Here is a 10,289-nt window from a genome sequence, read left to right as displayed (position 1 = left end):
GAAGAAAAAAAGGCCTACTGACTAAAACTGGCAATTCGTATAGTCTTTTTGCCTTGCAATAAGTGGAAATCGGAAGAATTCTAGAACAATTGACAATACAGCACTAATTGAAATATTGTGTTATACTGTCTCCTCCACTTAATTTTACACCTGTCTTTAATTTGTTACTTTTTAAAAGTGTTGTTCGGGAAACTTATTCATAGCTGCTAAAATTGACCTGCTGTCGTGAAGACTCTTGTTAAAAAGGTTTTATAAATCGAGGAAACAATTGCTTGTGTCAGTTTTGTGTCATATTGATTAAATACAATTAACAATGTGTTATATTATTTTCCAGTGTTTGGGTATCATTCAAGTTCTTCAATTTTCTTGTCTGTAAAATAAGACTTTGTAGGTGAAATTCATAGGCTCATATTCTGAATGTTGTGTTTGTGTGCTTTATTTCTGGAGTCCCAGCTTAATGCATTCTTTCTTTCTTTCTTTCTTTAGTGATTGGCACACAAAATAAGGACTTAAGTGTGGCAGTTGATAGGTCCTTATCAGTTTTTCACTGTTGCAAAGTTTCTTAAGCATTATTGAGTAATTATAACTCAACATCATCAGGCATGAGTTTGCATTAAGTGGAATGTGGTGTAATATACTGCAATTCATAAACCGACAAAAACAACTCCTTCATTGTAAAACTCAAAAGCTTAAAAAATTGCTTTTATTTTGCAATGAAACATGAAATTGACCAAAAGTGAGTATAATATTACAAAATACTTCTATTTCAAATCAGTTATGTTCTTTTGAACTTTCTATTTATCAAAGAATCCTGACTTTTGAAATCCTCTTTAGAATTCTGAAAATGTATCACCATTTCCACAAAAACATTAAGTGGCACAACTCTTTTTCAGCATTGATAATAATATGAAATGTTACTCCGCATATCAGAATGATTTCTGAAGGATCATGTGACACTGAAGACTGGAGTAATGATGCTGAAAATTCAGCTTTGCATCACAGAAATAAATTCAATTTTAAAGTTGATTGAAATAGAAAAGAGTTATTTTAAATTGTAATAATATTTCATATAATTTAGTTTGGTGTTGATAAGATTTTTTTAATGTTTAATGTTAAAGGCTGTATCTTGACAATACTTTTCCATATTGCAATACAACTTGTATTTGAGCTTTCAACAATGCCCTAAAAGTCACTGTTACATTTTAAAACAATACATAAAATAAATGTAATGTATTCATTAAACATATTTTTATCGTTTCATTGAATGTATTTCAACATTTGAAACTGATAAAAGAATAGTTATTTATGCTATCCTTTTCAGTATTATGCACGTACGCAAATGGTGCACACTGTCCTCATCATGTTTTATTGTGTCTAATTACTTTATGGTTGAAAATCTATTGTCATTTCCAAGCAGTTTCATTTTTTTTTTAAATTTAGACTCATCTAGACATGACGGAATAGTTGCCATATAATATAATTTATGGCAGAAAGCACAATAAAAGTGAATGATCATATAATGAGATCTAATGACACCATAAAGTCCTCATATATAATGCAATGACTGAACCCAAATGGCCCTCATGAAATAACAAATTGCCAGAGTCAGCCCATCCTTAAAGACATGCACGGAATTTCCTTCAATCCCATAATGATCCTCAAACATGGCAGTGTGAGACAAAGCAAGTGATATGTTTAAATCTGCATTACATTACAGGGTTAAACCATCTAACAGAATTTCACAAATTAATTGAGCAACTCTTAACGACACCAAACATGACTTGTCAAGTGGAAGATGGTGAAACTCTTCTTCATGGTGGGAAAAAAAAAGTTCAAAAACGGATAAGAACGGGTATACGACTTATAACTAGTATGTCAGACACATACAGTAAATGAACTAAAGTACAAACTAATTATACAGCCAGAAGGGAAATAAATGCACCATCCATATCATAATAATAGATATGCTAATATGTCTGTGGGCATGAATTTATTTATTTTCAATTTGTATCATGCAAAGCAACTGTGTTTGGATCAGCAAATGTATGCTTTCATGACAGAGGGCAGAATCACATCCCATTCTAGTTTTTTTTTGAAGAACTGAAATAAAATTTCTTTAAATAACTTATTTTATTTTAACAAAATGTAGTTACAGGGGCAGATTTAGTGAATTGGGGGCCCCAGGCAAAATATAGGACTGGAGCCCTATACATTTGCACACATTTTCCTAAATCAACCTTGAGGTTCCTTTTTTGTTGTGATGCTTGCTGCTGCACAATGGTGCCCCATAGTTGTGTCCAATGTTTCTACATTTTTCATGTACATGTTGTAATGGCTTTCTTTCATGTTGTAGACCATGAAATAGCAACTGAATTACAGTTGAGATACAGGTTTTCACAAAAACAAAATAAATTATAAAATGATAAACCTCACAATTGAGCGTTTAAACCAGGGGTGAGTCAAGTAAAAATTATTATATTAATTTAAAACGGGGTTATGTGGGTGGGCTTTAGCATTGGTATGAACAAAAACTACAGACTGGATTATTGAAAATGAACATTCATTCTCTGCCAGTAGGAGGCGCTTTTGGAACGTCAGAAATATAGAATGAGAAAAGTGTGAAAAATATAGCCTATAGTGCAGGCCGTCTAATTCTAAACTTTAAAATACATTTATTTTTAGTTATTTTTACTACAAATTTAAATAAAAATGAAAAAAAAAATGAAAAAGCAATTATACATTTACACACCTAAGGATTATATCAACCAAAAAAGTAACTGCGTATGTGTCCTCTACTCTACTAATGAGTAAGCGGCATTTAAAACAATTATAAACATATAATACACACTGTTTCTCAATATTTAATTACAGCTTCAGATGCATGATATTTTCATCTCCTTCAAGCAGGATACACAAAAAGCACGTTCAACTCGGATGGTTGTCGTGGTAATGAACACCGTAAACAGCAACCGTTCACGTGTCAGTGCTTAATGCGCATCTATATGAATAGCATTTTAGGCGGCCCTTGGCTTTTGGGGGCCCAAGGCGGTCGCCTACCTTTGCCTAATGGGTAAGTCTGCTCCTGTGTAGTTATATGTAGAAACTGTAGAAGATGTAAAAACAATTTTCACTCAGAAATTGCTGTTAAATTTAACAAAAAATTACAAACAGTAAGTAACACTGAATTAAATGTGAGATTTGAAAGTAGAACATACGGAATAGCATTTTCTTGTAAAATGTACTCTTATAATCTTTGTTTTATTTACTTCATCAAAAAAATTTTTATTTACAGTGTACTACTATACTAAAAATAATAATATTGTCTTGTCTCTTTTATATATCTATGTCTTACAAGTTTTCTACTCAGCAATAGGATAGAACATTCATTCAATTAATTTATCATGGGAGAGATACAGAGATTTTAAATACGGTCAGAATTTGTAATTTATAATGTTTTAATCAGGTTATACACATGATAATAGCTAAAAAAAAAAAAAACACTGAACAGCTGCCATCATCTCAGTGGAACTTTAATTATGCCATTAGAAAATACAAACAATTCCAATACAAATTTAAAGTTTTACCAAACTCTATTTTGCATTTTATATTTTTTGCTAAGCATAAGGTATACAGATAAAGACAACTCAGTAAAGTAACTTTGTAAATGTAAAGATTTTCTTTTTTCTTTGAATCAGATGTCAATGTTGGTTGTGGTCTAAGAAGGTTTTCTTGGTGTCAACGCCCATGTTGTTATCGCAATAATGCCAATAATCACCACAGTGGCCAAACAAACAGCAATTGCAATAAACACAAATTTCAGGTCTATCTCTAACACTTCTGTGGGTTTTGGATGAGGGAGGATCTTTGAAGCTTGAGCAATGTTGGAGATTTCAGATTTGACAAGTTCTTTGTCCTCAGACTGAATCGCAAAGAAGAGTGTTGTGCCATTTTGGATTGGGAAACTGAGATTGAATGAATGCTGTTCAACTGATCCGGCCTCCTGAGGTGAGATGCCGGATATGTTGACTTCATGAGCATTGCTGAAGTTGAATCGAAGCATTTTAAGTTCAAAGCTCCACATGATCTTGAAGGATTTAGCTTAAAAGAAAAGAAACACCCTGTAAGGCCTATGAAAGACATATTATTCTATAAGCTAGCTTTGAAATAACTTCTATTTTGTATTGAAATTGTATGCTTTACCTGTCCCTTGGTCGAGGTCCTCACCAGGTGCTGTCCAGCTGAGAAACACAGTGTCCTCCTGGAACTCAGCACTCAGATCTGTGATTCTGTTAGGAGGGAAATTTGGTGGGGTTGTGCTTTTAAGAACAACCTCAAAACTCTCTCCGGTGGCTGTTCTGGTGAAGCTTCCGATTACAAGTGATTCTGACGAAACTGGAGGTTTTAAAGGGTTCAGCTCCACCACACCTGAAATTAGAGGAACCACATGAATACATCTGCAGGAACTGGTTAAGGACATGTTTGAGTAGTTTGCTTTCAGAGGCTCATAGTTACCGTTTACCACATATCCAGGTACGTATGGTGCACCACCCCGTTTTTGGAAAGTAAATCTGGCTTGTCCATCTCGATTCTTCACTCTTACTTTCAAGCTGCTTCTCCCGTTTTTCATCTTTGTGAAATATCTGGAATAGACACCGTCATCTTTGAAAGCATCAGCTCCTGTAAAATAATACTGGATTTATTTGAGCACTTTTGACTATATAGTGCAATTCAGAAGTGGAGGGCACCATTTGAAGAAGAATTATGGGTCATTTACCTGCTCCATTGTCCAGAAGTTGTAATGTTTGTGCAGGTCCAGAATCTGACTCCAGTGTAGCCCACACTTCAGCATTTATTACAGGCTTGTAATTCTGACTAACCTCAGCAAACACTGTCATGGGTTTAGTGCCATCACTGAACTTCTGGTTCATGTTGGCTTTGACAGTTATAGGGGGAACATCAGCACGTGCCGCTTGACTCGTTGCTGTTACAGTCAGAGACTGAAGTTGTGGACTTTTGATACTGTATTTCCAGTCCCCAGTCTATTAAACAGATTTTTAATGAATGATTCGTGAAACGTTTTAGGAAAGTTAATGAAATCTTGAGCAAGTTGTCATACCTGTGCAGTTCCTGGAACTTTTAAAGTCACTGTTTTTGTTGATTCACCCTGACGCATCTGCATTTGATTGTAGATTGAGCCACTTGGTGACGTTATGTAAATGTTAGGTAGGCTTGTTTCATAGGTTATTGTAAAGCTGGTTTTGGTACCAACAGTCTGATCTACTGATACTGTCCCATTGAACCAATCAGAGGTTTTTGCTCCCACACTGTCTATCTAAGGGTGTGATAAAAATGAATCATTAGAATATTCATAACAGTCTTAAAGTAATTTACCATGGGCAATGAACGAACACTTACAAACCTGAACTGGTTCTTTTGTTTGATCTCCTGTTGGTACTGTTAGTGAGGAAAATCCATTCAGTAGCTGATTAGACAGAATGTCATCACTGGCTGTGATAAATTTCCCCCCTAATTCCAACATAGAACATATGAGAAATTTACATTGGATAATAAACAGGCATTGAATACTCAGATTATGATTAAGGTATTTGAACACTGTAGACTTGTTTATGAAATGTATACATTTTATACTGAAATATCAATGATATCAAACAAAATATAAAAAATCAATGAGATCAATTAGTTAAAAGTTACTAATACCTTATGGCTCAAGTTAGTTCTGAGATTGTACTAGCATAATTTGTTTAACTTTGCCACTTGCTTTTACATTTGTTAGTTCCAAACTTTTTAATGCTAAGATCCATCTAGAAGTATAATAGGCCTAACAAAAATGCATTTAGGTTACAACTTGCAGTTCAGTTGAGCGGATCATGTTGATTCATTAGCTGCTATGTCGGATTCGGTGAGTTAATTTAGTGAAGGATTCATCAAGCTTATTCAAACCACGTTCATAAGAGTCGTTTGTTGGTGAATCAAACTTCGCGGGTTGCAATATTTTATTTTTGTGCACTGTGAAGTATGTGAGGATTTGCGAAACGCTTGTGCGTCATGCCATAAATATGTAAATGCATGTCCGCCGTCAAATGTGTTAACTGAATTTTATAACTTTCAAATTTAAATATGAAATATTGAAATGATGTTTTATTAACTAAGTTTGGGCGGAGCACGTTCAGATAATCAACTTAATTAGCATGATAGTAAATATACAGCCAACTTGCGCCTCCTCCATTCCAACTTCGCACTCCTAACTATTCTTATCCCAGTTTGGGGATATGAGGAGTTTGCTTACTATTTTCTCAATCGGATTATATGTAAGTGCAAACTCGTGAAATATTTAAAAATGGCTCATGCCATGAACACCACCTTTCTTACACTTTGTGCATCCCACAGTTTAAAAACCACCAGTCTAAAGTAATGTAATTCATACATTTTAATTGCGACCTAAATGTCCACTTAGGCCTACAGTACGTTTTGGGACACTATTAGTCAGTATGTAACTGTTACTTACCAGTTTTGTACGCCATTTCCCTCAGGGCTTTATCTGCTTTATTACCCAAAGCAATTGTGTGTATAATGGCGCCACTATTAATTGCATGCGGAACACAACTATTAAGGTCATCTGAGGCTTCACCATCTGTCAGAAAAATTATTTCATCTCCTATCACATCCCCATTGTCCGTATTAAGTACCTTTAAATTTTGCAGACATACAGAACATTACAAACAGCATATACTTCACACATTATATATAAACATATAAAAATAAAACATGGATACTTGTACAAATAATATAGCACCTGTAAGCCTAGATTGAGGCCTTTACACATGTATGTTGATCCACTTGCTATTTTTGGCAACAAAGCGACGAGACGTTCTCTTGTGGTGTCACTGTCAATACGAGTTAAGGAGCTCAGAGTAGAAGCATCAGTGCTAAAGGTTACCATTGCAACACTGGCTTGATCCTCAATGATATTCTGCAGGAAATGTGTGGCAGCCTGTTGCAGTCGAAGAATTCTAGAGCCCTAGCAAATGGGTGTAATAATAATAATAATAATAATAATAATAATAATAATAATAATAATAATAATAATAATAATAATAATAATAATAATAATAATAATAATAATAATAATAATAATAATAATAATAATAATAATAATAATAATAATAATAATAATAATAATAATAATAATAATAATAATAAACATGCATGTGATATCAATTTTATGCTTCCTTGGGTTTCATAATGATTAAGCTCATATCAGAGCACTGAAGGTTATATTATTAAGCATTTTTATTTTAAAGTTTAGTTGATGCTTTTGCATACTTGCATGCTTCCTGAGACATCAAGTACGAGACAAACAACCCGATGCATTCGCTGCACAACTTTGAAAACTGGTGCCGGTGGAGAAGACTGCAGCGGTTTTAGAGAACGAAGTGCGTCTTTATCCACAGAATCCTCAAATATCACGGTCCATGTTGCTTTGCCACATTTTTTATTTTGCAAGTTTGGGGCTTCATAATTGTGCTCATTTTCGCGACAAAATGTGCTGACCTGAAACCAGATATTTTGAATGATTAGTTCGTCTATATACTGCATGCAACCGACTGTGAATTATCAAAGTTAAATTTTGCATTTGTAGAACATGTCAAATCTATACTTACAGAATCCAGGCTAGGTAGGTACATTATGGAACTGTGTGTGTTTTGATATTTGTTAGGAAAAAACTTGCAACCCTTAGACGGTAGTGAGGTTCGTGGATCAGTTAGGCATGGAGATCCAGCAGTAACATCAGAAAGCTGACCGTCAATATTTTTGCTACACCTAAAGATAAGCAGGAAATCAGTGGTTGAGAGAATTTCCAATGAGATTTTAATCAAAAGCTTTCTTTTTGTTGAAGGTTATAACCTTGTAGCTTCAATATTGCCATTAGAGTAGTAGAATGGCTTTTCTTCACTGTATTCATCATAAACGCCCCATCTCAGATGAGCCCATTCATGCACCAAGACTCTTCCTGCAACAAACAAACATTCTTGCTAATAAAACAGATTACTGAATTAACCTGAATAAATGTTGAAGGACAACAAAAGATGTTCACCTTTTGGCCCGTATGGCTTAATGAGTGTAGTGTCTCGGAGGAAGTTTGGGGTGAAATGAATGTACTGACCCTCAGCTCCACATTCTCCGTACTGATTAGTGTAGGGTTCATCGCCGTATGTTGGATTAGCATTATCAATTATTATTTTGGCCTGTGTTTGACAAAGAACTTGTGTCAGCAATGTCAAATATAAATATCAGGTAAATATTTGATGGGTAATATAAAATGGCATAATTCTCTGTACCTTTCCATAGGACTCTGTTCTTGCTTTGGTAAAATCCTTACTATTCCACTGAGGTGGGACTAGTATTGTAGCTTCTTTGAAATAGACCTTTTTATCCAATGCTTCATAAAGATAAAGAGACCCTTCAGTGACCATATCCTGTCAGAATGAAATTGAAAAGATAAAATGAAAAGAACTCAAAATGTGTATGCATTTATAAAAAAGTAATTATACTTTAATTTGCTCATTCACAAATACTGTTTTTGAAATTATAAATATTCTATTTTTAATTATTTTTTTAACTGGGACAAATAAACATCTTTCACAAAAGCCATTAAACCATTAATGTACATAAAGTTTGTTAAATAGAGAAATTGAAAAGATAAAATGAAAAGAACTCAAAATGTGTATGCATTTATAAAAAAGTAATTATACTTTAATTTGCTCATTCACAAATACTGTTTTTGAAATTATAAATATTCTATTTTTAATTATTTTTTTAACTGGGACAAACTATTATCTTTCACAAAAGCCATTAAACCATTAATGTACATAAAGTTTGTTAAATAGACAAAAAAAAAAAAGTACATATTCACCTTGATTTTACCAATGAGTGTGTCATCCTGTGGTACTCTTGAACTGATTGCAATGACAATGTCAACATAACCATTTCCATCTAGTTTGATTCCAGTGGAGGTGGACGACAGCAACATCCATAATAAGACAAACAACGATCTTGAGTCCATAGCTGCAGGGTTTAGATGAACAGTAACTCCCAAACCCTGTTTTGAACAATGTCACAAGTGATCTTAAAAGGTCTGATCAGAGATAAGTGGGTGGGTGCTTTAATGTCATGCAGGGGCGTGACTAGAGTCTCCCAACATCAGAGGCTGAGCCAATGGTCCTTTTAAAACATAAGGTGTATATATACTGATCAGCCATAACATTAAAACCCCCTGCCTAAAATTATGTAGATCCCCCTCATGTTGCCAAAACAGCATGCGTCGAGGTACGGACTGCATAAGACCTCTGAAAGTCCTGTGGTTTCTGGCACAAAGACATTAACAGCAGATCATTTTAATCCTACAAGTTGTGAGGTGGGGCCTAAATGGATTGAATCTGTTGGTCCAGCACATCCCATAGATGCTCAATTGGATTGAGATCTGGGGAATTTGGGCAACACCTTGAGCTCTTTGTCTTGTTGCTCAAACCATTCCGGAACAAATTTTGTGCAGTGTGAAAGGGTGCTTTATCCTGCTGAAAGGATGGCCACTGCCATCAGAAACCCACTGGCATGAAGGGGTGTACATGGTCTGCAACAATCTTTAGGTAGGTGGTGCGTGTCAAAGTAACATCCACGTGATTGGACCCAACATTTCCCAGCAGAACAGAGCATAACACTGCCTCAGCCGACCATCCTTCTTTGCAGAGTGCATCTGGTGCCAGCTCTTAGGTCTCTAGGTCAATGACGAACACGCACCTGGCCATCCACCTGATCTAAAAGAAAACATGATTCATCAGACCAGGCAACGTTCTTCCAATGCTCCATGGTTCAGTTCTGATGCTCATGTGCCCATCGCAGTTGCTTTTGGAGGTGGGCAGGAGTCATCATGGGCACTTTGACAGATCTGCAGCTACACAGCCCCATATGCAGCAAACTGCAATGCACTCTGTATTCTGACACTTTGCTATCATGGCCAGCATTAAGTTTTTCAGCAATTTCAACTACGGAAGCTATTCTGTGTGATTCAGACCAGACAGGCTCATGATCTCTCCCCACATGGATCAATGAGTCTTTGGCACTCATGACCCTGACGCCGGTTCACCGGTTGTCCTTCTTCGCACCACTTTTGGTACTAACCACTGCATACAGGGAACACTCGTTACCGTTTTGGAGATGCTCTGACCCAGTAGTTTGGCCATTGCTATTTGGCCCTCGTCAAAGTCACT

The 10,289-nt window shown here is 35.4% G+C and overlaps 1 protein-coding gene across 1 annotated transcript; it reads right to left on the bottom strand.

Moving 5' to 3' along the window:
- Positions 1–3,713: 3,713 nt before the first annotated feature.
- clca5.2 (chloride channel accessory 5, tandem duplicate 2) lies at positions 3,714–9,085 on the bottom strand. The gene is made up of 14 exons (XM_016564806.1): positions 8,936–9,085; positions 8,361–8,498; positions 8,117–8,267; positions 7,927–8,032; positions 7,683–7,842; positions 7,345–7,572; positions 6,815–7,039; positions 6,527–6,707; positions 5,420–5,526; positions 5,117–5,332; positions 4,775–5,039; positions 4,513–4,677; positions 4,201–4,425; positions 3,714–4,098 (listed from the first exon to the last, which is right to left on the bottom strand). Exons 1-14 carry the CDS (start codon positions 9,083–9,085, stop codon positions 3,716–3,718), a joined length of 2,700 nt encoding a protein of 899 aa, XP_016420292.1. The 3' UTR covers positions 3,714–3,715.
- Between the last annotated feature and the right edge of the window lie 1,204 nt (positions 9,086–10,289).

The sequence above is a fragment of the Sinocyclocheilus rhinocerous genome, unplaced genomic scaffold, assembly GCF_001515625.1.
Source record: "Sinocyclocheilus rhinocerous isolate Xijiao unplaced genomic scaffold, SAMN03320098_v1.1 scaffold1101, whole genome shotgun sequence".
NCBI classification, from domain to species: Eukaryota; Metazoa; Chordata; class Actinopteri; order Cypriniformes; family Cyprinidae; genus Sinocyclocheilus; species Sinocyclocheilus rhinocerous.
The sequence above is the reverse complement of the archived record's forward strand: the minus strand, read 5'-3'. Positions and strand labels throughout refer to the sequence as shown.

Bases quoted from the DNA above. Each gene is read 5' to 3' on its own strand.
- clca5.2 (XM_016564806.1), bottom strand. From the start codon at position 9,085: ATGGACTCAAGATCGTTGTTTGTCTTATTATGGATGTTGCTGTCGTCC. The intron at 7,040-7,344 runs GTATGCAAAAGC...CCCATTTGCTAG, and splicing joins ATGTCTCAGGAAGCATGCAA to GGCTCTAGAATTCTTCGACT. The intron at 6,708-6,814 runs GTGCTATATTAT...CAAAATTTAAAG, and splicing joins GCCTCAATCTAGGCTTACAG to GTACTTAATACGGACAATGG.